A 14,499-nucleotide genomic window follows, 5' to 3' on the forward strand; every position below is an offset into this window, starting at 1 on the left:
TGCCTCGCAGGCCACGGGGCTCCACAGAGCAGTTAATAAACTTTTATTCTCGTCAGGGGAAGAGGGAGGGGAAAAGCCACTGACTCTGCTCCCCTCAATAAATTAAGTCACAGCCGCTTCCTGCGCCCTGGCAAACCGCAGGCACCGAGCAGCCCCGCGTTCCCGTCCCACCCTGTCTGCTTCCCCTTCACGGAAGGGAACGTTTCCTCCAGCCACCGGGTGGACGGCACAGGCCCGCGGAAGGGGGCAGGGCGGAGGACAGTCCGGAACAGCAGGAGAGAATCACACCCCTCCTCTGGGAGAAGCCGGGCCCACAGCACCCGGGGAGTCTCCAGCACCCCTCTCCCGCCTGCCCCGCAGTCAGCCCGGGGCCCCTAGACTGCCCTCCCTCTGCAGAGGAGCCCCAGCAGGCTCCCGGCGCCTCCCCCGACCCTAGGGATGTGGAAGCAAGGCTGTGGGCCCGGGGGATGGAAGCTCTTTGGTCAGTCCCGGCATCGGAGGGCCCACACCGGCCACCCCGCCAGGCCTCACTATGGCTTCAGAGATGTGCTGTCCCACAGCGCGAGGCTACTCAGCCGCGGTCGCTACCGCCGCCGCCGCCTCCTCCCCCTCCTCCTCCTCAGCTTCAGTCTTGATCTGAGCCACCCCTAGGCGGTAGAGGGTGTCTCTGATGACCACCTCGCCCGGCTGGCAGCTCTGCACGATGTCGTGGATCTGCCGGTTGACGATCTCACGGCTGGTGAGGAAGTCCAGGAGGCGGTTGTAGAGGTAATAGTGGGTGGCATTGTCGAAGGCGATGGGCCGCTGGCGGACGCTGCTGGGCTTGCTGTCCGCGATGGAGGCCAGGATGGCGGCATAAGGAGCCAGCTCGGGGCACAGGGTCAAGGAGTGGTGTCCGGCACTGGGGTCAGCAGGGCCGGGTGGGGTGCCTGCGTGCACTATGCGCCGGGCAGTGGTCTTGGTGACCGGGTGCTGGACCGAGTGCTCTGTGTCCGCCATGTCCACAGCATAGTGCTGGTCCAGGAGCTCTGGGCAGGACACATTCTAGGAGAGAGAAGCGGAGAAGCAGCTATGAAGGGAGGCCGGGGCAGGCTGGCTTAAACCTTAAGGTCACTGAGCGCCAAGTTTCCTGTGTCAGGGACGAGGGGGAGCACCAAGGAGCACCTCCCCCGGGGCTCAGCCCGTGGTCCTGGAGCCCCAGGGCCCAGTATAAGGCCAGGTGAGCAGCACCAGCTGCTTCTTCCTGGCGTGCCTCAGAGGGCACTGCCTCTGTCCAGAACCTACTTTTTGGGGAAAGGAGCAGGTTACCCAGGTCTCTTAGCCCTGTGCCTGCGGGTGGACAGTCACATGGCAGTCCAGGTCAAAGCTCAGCCAGGGCCGGTGCAGGACATGGGCGTGACAGTGTGTCCAGAGACTACAGCACCAGCAGAGTCTTATGCCTAGCTGGCAGGAGCCCTGTGGCTCCCAGAAGGCTGTGCTGGGACACCCCAGGCACATAGCTGTGACATGCCATGGTCCCAGGCAGGGCCCACTAGTCAGTAAATCTGCAGGGAAATGCTGGTTCCAGGGCATGGAGGCAAAGAGAAGTGGGGAAAAGGGACGAAGGTTCCAGGCAGCAGGGCATGGTGGGTGTGGGCTGAGGCCGCCTGTTCTGTAGAAACGCCCCCCCCCCCCCCCCCCGAAGGGGACTCACCACAGGCGGCTCCGTGGGGCTGGAGAAGCAGCCCTGGTTCCTCCCCCACATCTGGTTTGTCAGCTCCGGGTAGCAGAGCTCGGCACACAGGGCCACCGGGGCGGCCATGTCCACCACGTAGACAGGGGGCCAGTGGCGTGAGGAGGCAAGCAGGTCCACGTGGTCCAGGGCGCTCTCACCCCGAACGAGGTACTTGGAGCCACACACCACCTGGGACACAAGGACGGTGGGTGAGGGGAGCTCTGTGGGGCTCCTCCTGCAGCTGGAGTGAGAGCCCACTTCCCTCCTGCTCTGACTAAGCCAGGGCGCCAGCTCACCCCTGCCCCAAGGGAGAAACAGAAGCAGGCTCGCACCCCCACCTAGGCCTGCTGGCACCCTTCTCGCCACCCAGACCTGTGCTGGAGCAGCCCTGGGCTGTGCCCTCCCTGCACAGTGCTCAGGCTCCTGGCTCTGGGCTGTCTGTATGCCACCCCATGGGCAGGACCCTCTGAGCACGCCCTCCCGGCTGGGGGCTCCCTAGGCTGCCGCTCCTCTCTGAGAGAGGGAGGCCTGGCTGACTCCCCGCACACGTAAACCCCGGTCTTAGCCCGTTTGGTCTCATACCGTCTCACCTGGCTCACGGCCTTCCAGGAGCCCGGAACAGATCACGGCCCGCCTACCCAGGGTGCCCAACGGGTGGGTTCCCCACCCAACCTCAGTAAAGCCAAGCCTCCCCTCTGGTCTCCAGACTTCCATGACCGTGGCCACTCTCGCTGCTGCGAGGATATTCCTTCCCACTCCTCCTTGGGGCCGGCACAGGGTTCAGCTGCCCTGCTACTAGCTCCTCGGAGTTCTTATCCCCCCGCTGAGATCGGGGATGGCCGGAGCGGATGATCCCGAAGGGCGTCCCTGACCCCCACCTGCCCAGGGATCCATCCTGCCATCCTCTTACCTGGTGGGGGCACACCTTGTAGATCTTACCCCCTGTGAGGTGGGGCGGTGGCTGTGTGGCTCTGGCTCCATTCTGGACAGATTTGTAGAGGGCCAGCAAAGAGACGCAGAGCTGGTCCTGGGGCAGAAGGAGAAGGTCACCGAGGGGGACCGAGAGCACCGAGCCAGCCCTTGCTTTATCCAAAGCCAAGATCACCAGTCACAGTCAGCCCCGTGCTCGGGGACAGGAGGCCCAGGCTCACAGAAGCAAAAAGCTCCAGCGTCCGCCGGGCTGCTCCAGCCAGAGCTCTCCCCTCCAGACGGCAGCAGACAGTTTCCAAGACAGCACAGCAGCCTCTCGGCAGAGGGCAGTCTCGGGCGCACGCTAAAGTGTGGGCACTGGCCCCCTCCCCGACGCCACGGCAGGAGCAGGCCGCAGGCGAGCGCCACGTTGCCAAGGGGAAGCCAGGACTCCTGAGTGCAGGCCCACGCCCACCCCTCCCCCGCCCCGGGGAAGCCCACCTTGGAGTCCTGGGCCGTGAAGGGAATGGCACACCGGCGCAGCAGCCCCCGCAGGTGCTCCTCGTCGTAGGAGCCGAGCTCCTCCAGCCGGCAGCTGCCCTCCTGCAGCAGCCGCACCAGGGCGCCGCCGTCTCCTGCAAACGGCCCGGCACTGAGTCGGCCGCGTACTGTGGCCAGCCCCGGGCTCCCCCCTGCCCAGCGGGTGTGGTCACAGCCCAAGGCCCTGTCCTCTGAAGGCTCAGACCTGCCATTATGTCCTAGAACATTCCTGGGTGAGCAGCAGAGAAGCCACACAAAGGAGTCCAAAATGATGCGCCTCCAGCCTGGCGAGGGTGTCAGAAGCCAGGGCTCGGCTGCTCACTAGGGTGTGAGAGAAGAGCTACCTCTCCCTTGCGAAGGGAATGCTCCGTGCTAAGTTCCGAGCTCACCTCATCCTCTAAGGGGCCTACAAGAGCAATTCCTGAGCTTTAAAGCAGCGAAGTGCTGGGTGGGCACCAGTGTGGAGGCATGTCTGCCTCGCGTGAGCCATGACACGAGGTCCTTTGTGGGAGGGGAGAGCGGGCCACACTGAGGTGCGCGGGGCTGTCTCCCGGCTCTGTGCTTAAAAGGAACTGAGCCAGGCTGGCCAAACACAAGGCATGACCTTAACCCCTGTACTCTCTCTCTAGCCCCTCATTAAGTTCTTTTTTGATTTTTAGACTACCTCTGGCTGTGCACATGGGATGTCAGAGATCAAACCCGTGTTGGTGGCGTGCAAGGACGGTGCCTACCCACTATACTCTCTCTCCAGCCCTGAACCATGTTAAGTTCCTAAAAATCATACTCTGCCCTTGCCAAGAAAAAATACCGTCCTCTGGAAGTTTTCAGTTCCAGATACACATACAAGTGCAGATTAATACAGGTATCATGATCAAAACCTATCTCTTACTGAGGGTTGCAATAAAAAAAACAAAAAGCAAATGGGGATCAGTGACTCTTGATGTCCAGTCATCTGAGGTGGGGAAAGCAGCAGCCCCAGTAATTAAAGGGGACACCGGGGGTGACAGCTGGGATTCCACCTCGAGCTGTCAGCCACTCGTCAGAACACCTGCACAGCTGGCTGGCACGAGGGACCTAGTGCTCCCCCAAGCTCATCCACGAGTCTCTGGGCTGGAGGCCAGCCTCTCTGGGAGGGCGTCTGGGGGTCAGTGCCGTGTAGCCCAGAGGCTGCCAGTGACTGTGGCTCCACCCTGACACTCTGGCAAGCAGCTCTTCATAACCCCAGGACTTCCATGCCTCAGACTCTTGGCCACAGGCTGCTGCTCTGCTTCCAGGAGAACCCTCTCCTGTGGTGTGGCTTTACCCTGGTCAGCGCCCCACACTCTATACAGTCCCTCCTGAGCCCAGCTGGCCACGAGAAGGGAGGGCCTTACCTGGTGCTGGCTGCACATCCGGGTCCTTGTCTCTCTCCGTGTTGACGACCACGGCCCCTCGCATGAGTGGTGGGAAGAAGGGGGCGATGACAGACGCATCAAACTTGGTGATGGGGATGCTGGTGGGGAAGGCCACCTGCTCAATCGCCTCGGTCTCCATTGTGGCCCAGAAGTCCTCCACATTGACCTCACTGGAGCTCAAGAATTCAGGCCAGGTGAACTAAACAAAGGGTCAGGACGGAAAAGTCTAAGCTGCAGAATCCACAGAAGAGCAACAGCAGACAGTGGGGCTGCCCGACACCTGGAACCTGGGTGGGGCATCTTCCATAGTCCCCCAGCTCCAGGCCACCCTATCCCTGTACTGGTGACGCCTCTGCCTTGGCAGGAAAGAGGAGCCTTCACGTGAGGGCCCACTGCTCCCTGCTGGGTGGGGGAACTCTCTCTCCTACTCCCAAGGAGGTGACACCACTGTAGCAGGGACAGAGCCAGAGTGTGGGCAAGGCTTGAGTTCCAAACACCAAGTCCTAATCTGTGATAACAGGCTGATAGGAAATGATAGCATGAAATTGAGTAACATTTTATCCAGATTCCAAGTCCTCATCGCTCCCCCTACCCCCTCCCATCAACTCTCCCTCATGCGACATTTACACATCTGGTGTAAGCATCTAGCATTTTATGATTCCATCTTCCTTCCTGCAGACCCTCTCTGGAGCCCTTACACTGCATCCATCTCGTGGTCTCCTCAGAGCCACAGATCACTTAGTGCTGAGGGCTACCACTCAGCTGCAGGACACCCAAGCATACAGGTCTGTTTTCATGATGCCAGGCATCCTACGTGTGCATATTAAAAACATTCTGAGTGGGGCCAGAAAGACAGTACAGGGGGTTCGATGCTTGTTTTGTATGCGGCCAAGCTGGGTTGAATCATAGTCCCCTGAGAACTGCCAGGAGTAAGTTCTGGGCAGAACCAGGTATGCCCCCCCCCCCAACTAAAAATGGAGGCTGGGGCATTTGCCTGACACGCAGATGATTGAAGTTCGATCCCCAGTATCCCATAAGGTCCCCTGAGCCCCACCAGGAGTAATTCCTGAGTACAGGGCCAGGATAACTCCTGAGCATCGCCCAATGTGGCCCAAAAACCTAGACCAGAAACAAGATTCCTGGTGGCCCGGGCCACTGCGCAGGAGATCATGAGCTGGACCTCGGGCACTGCCCCACATGTCAAGCGCGATGAAGGCAGCAGTGCCATCTGGGATCCCGGGCATGCCAGCAAGGGGGTGAGCTCTGGTCTACTACAGCCAAGTGTGCTCAGCCTTGAGCCACGACAACAACAAGAGAAGAACAATCAAAGAGAAGAACAATCAACATCCGGAATAATTTCTCAGGTGAGTGCTTCTCAAAGACGGGTCCTGGATACCTGCCAGCACCTTCCAGGTCTAATGAACCAGAAACCAGTGGGTGAGGCCAGTAAGCACGTAGCTAAGACAGCTGAGAAGTGCTGCCTGCAGTGGTTTTACACTTGTCGAGTACAAGAACCACGGCTCTCCAAAGACTCTGCCCACACACTGATGTGCGCTATCACCCACGTGTCCAGGGCTACCGCGCTCACACTCTCCACAAACAAGGGACAAGAAATGCCAGGTAAGTATGTGCTAGGCACCAGCCCCCAGGGCCACTGTCACAAGCCAGGCGGAAAAGGGGTGGTCAGCAGGCCAGTGACACCTGCATACTCCCTCCCTCCCTCCCTCCCTCCCTCCCTCCCTCCCTCCCTCCCTTCCTCCCTCCCTCCCACCCAAAGAAGAGTGCATGAGTGAGCCCTGAGCACCTCCAGGTATGGCCCAAAAACCAAAGGGAGAAGGGGGAATAAAAGGTAAGGAGAAACCAAAGACCTAAGTTCTAACACTCTAAACTACGAAACAAAGAGCAGAGCAAGGCCACCAGAATCCCCGGACACTGGCCGCCTGACCATGACCTCCCAGGTCATGCCTGGTTTTGTCTTCAAGGTTGTATCATCTCAAACAATGAGCAGAGAAATACACCCATTTTTGATTCATCTTCTCCTAAGCTTGAAATCACAACTTGTTGACCATTTATGAGAATTACCACAGGAATCCATAGATAGCATCTGTGATCTTGTGTGAACGCTGCTGGTTATGAGTGTAAGTCGGAGCAGGCCACTATTTCCTTTAGCACTTCTGTCACTCCGCTTGGCTGGTGTGCGGGGAGGCCCGCCCACGGCTGCAGAGCACCTGGCATGGTGCTGGCGACCCTCCTACCCCACTCCTCTCCCTGAGGCCCACACACCAGCTACACGGGCTTTCATTCTGCTCCTCGCCAGGCCCAACAAGTCCACCCCTCGGGCTCACACGTCTCCTCCGCCAGAACACTGCCCCCACGAGTCACAGGGCCTTCAGCTTTCTTCCCAAATGGCACTGGGGCAGTAGGGCCTTCTCTGAGCCCAGCCAGCTACCACACGGGAACTCCCCCTTCCACCACTGCTACTCTGGTTCTTCAATTAGTTCACTGTAATTTTACAACACACATAGAATACTTGCTTCCCGTCTCCTCAAACCAGTTCATGTGCAGTACCACCACTGCGTGTTGTTTACCACCACTTCCGACGAGCTAAACGTTCAGTACGTCAGCTAGATGAGGAACAAATGACCCCTCCCCAGCCGTGGCCAGAAAAGGCTGCGTGGCCCTCCCAGTCTGCTCCATGGGGGCTGCGAGGAGCCCTGTACAGGCGGCTGGGCGGCGCTCACCTCCACACTCCTCAGTGCCAGCACGTTCTCTTCGCTCCTCTGGGCCATCTCCACCTTGGGGGCCACGCCGCAGATGCCACAGATCATGTCATTGTAGTCCCGGACAGTGAGGCACTCGAAGGCCCAGTAGCCATTACAGAGCAGCTCCTGCAGCTGCCTCGACTCCTCAGGGCTCAGGGTCTTCTCTGGAAGGAGAGGGCAAGAGCGGTGAGAGGTGCCGGCGAGGGCCCCGAGGCCACTGGGACCTCAATGGCCAGCAGGGGCTGCAGCTCTGCCACCCTGTTCCTCCCAGGTGACGTGGGGGTCAAGGCCCAGGGGTGGGGTAGCGACCCCAAAGGTCGCTGGGAAGCGCGTTTCTGTGGCTGTACTGTATAGCTCTAATCTCTCCTCGAGAGTCCAAAGATGCATGCCTGCCGTGGCTTAACTGGGCATCTGTGACATTCAAAGGAAGTTCACCCACGAACTGGGACTGACTCCTTCTCGAATCAAACACTCTCCTCTCCCAAGATGTGGAGATGTGAGCTTCCAACCCAAGGACACAGTCTGGGGTGCAGAGGACCACCTTTTACCTGTCTGTTCCTGCACCGACTTCAGCACAGCGTTGATGGACACGCGGGGGTCCTCGCCCAGCTTGATCTGGTTTCGGATTGCAAAAAGCAGGTCCAGGCTCACCAGCAGCTTGTTCCCCACATTAAAAAGACCTGCACATCAAAGAAGCACCAGGGCAATGCTCTGGAGCATCAGCCACGGCGGCAAAGCACCAGGAGCAAACTACACGTCTGCCCGCTGGGGAACAAAACACGCAAACTCAAAAGCAGAAAGCTATTTCACTGCAAAGCATAGCAGACTTTCAAATCATGTTCCCCAGAGTTCCTGCCTCCACACCCACCCCCGGGGGTGCGGCAAAGGTCCAGGGGACAGGAATAGCCTTGTGTGCAATTGGGAGGTGCTTTCTGTTTGCTCACATAAAGGAGGCACAGTTCCAGGGAGGTAAGGAGGGCAAACCAAATGAGTGTGGGATCCTCTGCTCTAAATGCTTTGGAAATAATCCACAATACACTATGTCTTTCTTTTTAAATGAAATCTGTATAGAAGAAGCATTACTAAATAAAAAAAGACCTCTTGGGGCTGGAGAGACAGTACAGGGGTGGCCCTTGCCTTGCCTGACCCGGGTCCAATCCCTGGCACCCCATATGGTTCCCCCAAGCACTGCCACAAATAATTCCTGAGTGCAGAGCCAGGAATTACCCCTGCTCATCACTGGATGTGCCACCCCCACCCCCACTTCCCCAAAAGCCTTTCTCTGTGACCCAGCTCAATCAGGGCCAAAGGTGTCACTTCCACCTTTCGTTCCAATTCTGGGGTAAAAGGCTCAGTGGCAAGGAAATTCAGTAAAGCTAAGAAAAATCAAAGTGGGAGGTTTTCACATTTGCAAAAGCAAGAATACAGTAGGGAAGGACCTTCAAAACATTATACCAAAGAAGGAGGTTTGAAACTATAAGGGAGAAGCTCTAGATTAAAAAGAACTTTTTTTTTTTTTTTTGCGGGGGAGGAAGTGATGGTTGACACCCAGTTGTGCTTAGGGCTTACTCCTTACTCCTGTGTTCAAGTATCACTTCTGGCAGTGCTTGAGAAACCACATGTGGTTCTGGGGATCAAACCAGAATTGGCCATGTGCGTGGCAATTCCTTTACCTGCTGTACTATCTATCTCTCTGGCCCTTAAAATTAAAGACAGAGAAATCCTTTCGTGTCTAGAAAAAGAACATAAATTTAAGAAGACAGCTGAGAAACTGGGGTAGAACTCTGTCAAAGAAATACCTCAGAGAAGAATGAAAATGCTCACAAAATAAATTCTCAAAAGAAGGCCTGGAGAAGAAGTACAGCAAGTACAGCAATTTGCCTTGAAAATGGCAGACTCAAGTTCCATCCCTGGCATCCCATATGGTCCCCTGGGTCCACCAGGAGTGACCCTGAGTACAGAGCCCTGAGATCTCCCAGGTGTGGGTGGTCCCCCACCTCTAAAAAAAATAAAATAATGAGAAAAGAATATATACAATTTTCCTAGTAAGCAAAAAATACTATAAATTTCGAGATGATATACCAGCTTTTACTACCTGTCAAATTGACAAACTGTTAAGACATTTTAATACCAGCTACAAAAAGTTCTTAGCGCAAATGAGTTTAGCAAGATCACTAGCTTAAGTCACCAGACAAAACTCCTGTGACCGGAGCAGCGGCACTAAGCCCTCAGCAGTTCATCAACAGGAAACACTACCACGAAGTGTGTGGAAGCCCTATATGCTGACAGCTAGAAACACCAAGACAAAATCTAATAAAACGTAAACTACTTTTTAAAAAAGTTAGAATAATCAAGGGCTGGAGCGATAGTACAGCAGTAGGGTGTTTGCCTTACAAGCTATGGAGAGTATCTCGCCCGCACGGCAAGAGCCTGGCAAACTACCCGTGATGCATTCAATATGCCAAACACAGTAACAACAAGTCTCACGATGGAGACATTACTAGGCCCACTCGAGCAAATCGATGAACGGGAGGACCGTGATCCGTGATAATAATCAAGGCAACATAAAAGAAGAAATATCAATTAGTGCGACAGAATAGTGGAGAAACAGAGCCAAGGGCCAGAACATGAGGGTGCTTGCCTTGCATGTGGCCAACCCAGCAATTCCATGTGGTCCCTGGAAAAGCACCAGGAGCGATCCCTGAACACAGTGCCAGGTATAACCCCTGAGCACCACCACCAGGTACGGTTCAAAAACAAAAAAAGGAAAAACAAAATGCAGAAGAAATAGTGCCTCAAGAAGCCAGGACTGCTCAGGGGTAGATGTGCACACCCTTCCCGGCCTCCCTGTCATCCTGCTGTGACCGCACAGGCAAGGGCGGTCACAGCAGTGAGTTCAAGTGCGCCGAGGCAGTAACGCAAGCTCCAGTAACCGAGTGTGCTGTTACATACACTTCCACCAAGCAGGCAGCCAGGAGCCAACAGCACAACAGCCCGGGCTGCAAGCCATCGGATATCACGACCGATGGAGGCGGGGAAAGGTTAAAAACTAGACCTCCATCCCCCAAATAAAAGGCCCACAAGTCTGAAGGAACTTGCATGAAGGAACTTGCCTTACATTTCATCCCCAGAACCACACATGGTTCCTGAGCACTACCAGGAGTCACTCCTGAGCACAGAGCCAGGAGTATGCCCTGAGCATGGTTTGGGGTTACCCAAACCTCCCCCCCCAAAACAAAAAAAAAGAAAGCTACAAGAACATGATCAAATTTGTTTGATCATATATGTTTGATTTTTCAACAAGGTGCAAAGGAAATTCTATGGAAAAAAATACGTTTCAAACATGTTTGCCACTCAATGCCTCTTTTGCAGACCACAACACCCAAAAGAAGAGAGAGAACACAAGGGATTGCCTTGCCACAGAGGCAGGGTGGGATGCGGGGGATGGGGGTGGGGGGGATATTATCCATGGTGGTGGAAAATGGGCACTGGTGGAAGGATGGGTATTTGATCATTGTATAATCGAAACCCAAGCACAAAAAATTGTAAATCTACAACTGTACCTCATGGTGTTTCACTAATAATAATAAAAAAAAAAACAAAGATATATATATATATATGTATCACTACCCGGCTCTAAGGAAAAAAAGAATAATAATAACAATTACTCATCACAAATTAACTTTTTTTGATAATTCTATTTTCCATTCCTCTAAGTTTTATTGGACCAAGAAATGGGAGATGAATTTGTTATATAACTGCCAAAGTGCCAGACTGGGGAGTGGGAGGGGAACCTAGGGATATTATGGTGGCAGAAAGGGGACACTGATGGTGCGATTATTGTTGGAACATCGTATGCATAAAACAACTCTATGAACGACTTTGTAAATCATGGTGTCTCAATAAACATTCCTAAAAATAAAATAAAATAGGAATCAATAAAAAAATACGTTTCAAAAATTGCATAGATCTCAGACTTTCCACAAAATAAGTTCAAAATAGATAAATTTAAATAATAAAATTGTTAATATTTTTAGAAAAGCAAGAAAAATACTCATCAAGATGAAGAGATCTCAGATACATCAAAAATGGTCCCTGGACGAGAAATGAACAAACAGGTTGCTACTCTCATTCAGAACAATCACTCGGGGCCAAGGAAACTACAGGAATTAAGTTATCTGCCTCAAAACATGAGGTCGATGCAGCTCAAAACCATTTCGATTATACAATGACCCCTGAGCACACAGCCAGGAGTAAAGTAACTGCTTATGAAGATTCTGTCAAGAATGAGGACAAACCATAGACCACTAGAAAATATTTGCAGATCCCCTGTCTGCCAAAGGACTTAAATATATATCAAGATTATAAAAAGAATTCTCAGTATCATCATTCAGACCAAACTCGCTTCAATGAGTCAATGATGCGAATGGACACGTCACCAAAGTCCATCCAAAGGGCAAATAAAACAAGGGAAAGATGTTCAACATCATTAGTCATCGAGAAAACAGTAAGTTCAAGCTGCATACACATGTTAGAAGGGGAACAAAACCTCAGGCACTACCAAAAGCTGCCAGTGGAGCATTCTCTGGGATTCTACACGTCAGAGGAAACGCTGACCGGCACAGACACTTGGTTACGGGGTTCGGCAATTTCTTACAGAATTAAACATAAACATCGCATGGGCCCACAATCTGACTCTGAAGTGCTTATCCAAGAGACATTTACGTCCACACAAAAGTCTGTACACAAATGTTTGCCACAGCTTCTTCCAGGCTGCTCAACACTGTCAGGCCAAACATGCTTCAACAAGAGAACAAATGACTAAAACATAAACATGGGGGAGAATTCAAAGGTACTTTGTCTCGTGAAAGAAATGGCTGTGATATACTGTAATTGCAGTTAATGACACTGTCAAGATAAAACCACAGGGAGAGAAAACAGATCAAATGGTCGCCAGAGGCTCTGTGTCGGGGATGGGTCTGATTACAAAGGGACAACATAAAAGAATGTTCAGGGAAGGCCCAGCTGCTCTTACAGCAAAAGCATGAATTCAAAACAAGGCACTGAATGGTTTTAAACACGAAGCATAAACAACCACCTTCAGTCAAATTCTAAACATAAAACTCAAGATTCAAATTCATACAGTGTCTGACACTGATGAAAGAAGAGGCAGGAAAGGGTGAGTAGCAGCCACCTGTGAGTGTTCGCCTACAGGAAATCATTCAGGTTGCACACAAAGGCTCGAGGACTATAAAATGGACAGCCGCACACCTGAAAAGTGCCCATATATTTCTCCACCTGCTGACACAGGAGATGCCCACAATAACACTTCTAAATTTAAAAGCACATCCCAGGACAAGGAGCGTGGCTCACTAGCAGCACAATCTGTACACACACAAGCACTCTACCAGAGCTGCACACACCCAGAACCCTGGGAGGATCCACCCTCAGCATATCTTCACAGGAGTCAAGAGAGCTGACGCTGGAGGGCTCAGCACCAAGTGCTCATCGCATCACAAGAGGTTCACTGCTGCCTGGGAGTTGACTCCCTCCACTTGCCTGCATTTCCCAGTTTCCTCACAAAGAGGCACAGACAGCAGCGTCTCTCCACGAGGGTGCACACAGGTAAAAATGGAGGAAGTGGGGGCCGGTGGGCACAGGAAGGAAACCACACCTGGATACCTGGGCCCTGGGTGGCATGGCCCATGTGCACTTCGGCTACTTGCTCACACCCAGGGTACTGAGGTAGACACATCGGCTGGGCCATGTCGGGCCCCCCCACCCCATGCTCTCTCAACTTAATGCTACCAACCTGGGCTGGAGAAAGGTGTTACCTTTACGTTTAGGATTCTAGAAAAGAGTCCGAATTCTTTTTTTTTTTTTAATTGGTTTTGGGGTCACACTCAGCGGTGCTCAGGAGTCCCTCCCAGTACACTGGGATCAGTGGTGGGAAATGGGCACTGGTGGAGGGATGGGTACTCGATCGTTGTATAAGTGAAACCCAAGCACAAAAATTTCTAAGTCCACAACTGTACTTCATGGTGTTTCACTAATAAAAATTTTTTAAAAATTCAAAAAAGAAAAAACGAGAAAGAAAAAGTCTCTCCCAGTGACCCCCTGTGGGTGTGTTCCAGGAATCAAGCTCGGGTCAGCTTCATGCAAGGCAAATGCCTCTGTTGCCATACTATCTCTCTGGTCCCAAAGGAACCCCCCTCCTTTTTTTTTTGCTTTTTGGGGTCAAATGCAGCGATATTCAACTGTTACTCCTGGCTCTGCATTCAGGAATTACTCCTGACAGTGCTGGGAGGACCATCTGGGATGCTGCATGCAAGGCAAATGCCCTACCTGCTGTACTATCGCTCCAGCCCAGGAGCCCTAATTATTAAGAAGTAAATATTCTGTGGCTGAGATATTCTAGAAAAGGAAAGGATAGAAAAGGAAAGACAACAACAAAAAAAGCCTCTTCCTCAAGAGCCCCTGCCCCCCTGAGAGAAGGCCCAGTACTCAGAGAAGTCCTGACACGCAGAGTTGTGTTCTGGCCTGCTCGGAGCTCGGGGGAGGCAGGCACCCACCTGTATAAATGTCCATGAAGCTGTGCAGGGCCAGACAGTGGGGGTTCAGACACATCTTCACCTGGGCAGTCACCACCTGCAACCGACTGGCAGTCAGCAGCCAGCACTCCTGGGGCCCGGCCAGGGAGCTAGTACCAAAAACATCACCAGTAACCAAAAAAAAAAAAGGGGGAAAGAAGGAGGAAATCAACCTCTTAATAATGCAGTTCCAGGGCATAGCACTCAATGGTAAATTCTGGAGACATTATGCAAAGGGGCTGCAACTTGGCTGTCCAGTAGGCACCCCCACCTGTGGGCAACATGACTCATTCCCTTACCTGACCACTCCCACCAAATTCCCAAATCCATGAAGGATGCTGGGATGTTCAACCAGACATACTAATTCCTACACTGGTGACACTAACTTCTGGTCATTTTCAACAGAAGTAACAGAAAACAACTTAGTATCATTTTATATTTAACAACAGTGAAAATATAAAAGAAACTTCAGAAAAAAAAATAACCAACCAGAATAGCATCTTCAAAGACTATAGCTTTAAAGTCACTTGAAGAAAGAGGCAGTGTCAGCCATGGAAGACAGGGGGGCTGGAGGCAGGAAAGTCTGAAAG

The 14,499-nt window shown here is 53.0% G+C and overlaps 1 protein-coding gene across 1 annotated transcript in view; it reads right to left on the minus strand.

The window, feature by feature from the left end:
* Window positions 1-28: 28 nt before the first annotated feature.
* Window positions 29-14,499, minus strand: part of HMGXB3 (HMG-box containing 3) — a 50,976-nt gene continuing 36,505 nt past the window's right edge. Inside the window, exons 13-20 of the mRNA XM_056124528.1 lie at window positions 13,892-14,019; window positions 7,868-7,999; window positions 7,299-7,483; window positions 4,537-4,756; window positions 3,125-3,258; window positions 2,625-2,741; window positions 1,694-1,903; window positions 29-1,044 (exon numbers count right to left, since the gene is read on the minus strand). Of these exons, the coding sequence (XP_055980503.1) occupies window positions 568-1,044; window positions 1,694-1,903; window positions 2,625-2,741; window positions 3,125-3,258; window positions 4,537-4,756; window positions 7,299-7,483; window positions 7,868-7,999; window positions 13,892-14,019 (1,603 nt within the window). The 3' untranslated portion in view covers window positions 29-567. The remainder of the gene's footprint in view (window positions 1,045-1,693; window positions 1,904-2,624; window positions 2,742-3,124; window positions 3,259-4,536; window positions 4,757-7,298; window positions 7,484-7,867; window positions 8,000-13,891; window positions 14,020-14,499) is intronic.

The sequence above is a fragment of the Sorex fumeus genome, unplaced genomic scaffold, assembly GCF_029834395.1.
Source record: "Sorex fumeus unplaced genomic scaffold, SorFum_2.1 ptg000051l, whole genome shotgun sequence".
Lineage (NCBI taxonomy): Eukaryota > Metazoa > Chordata > Mammalia > Eulipotyphla > Soricidae > Sorex > Sorex fumeus.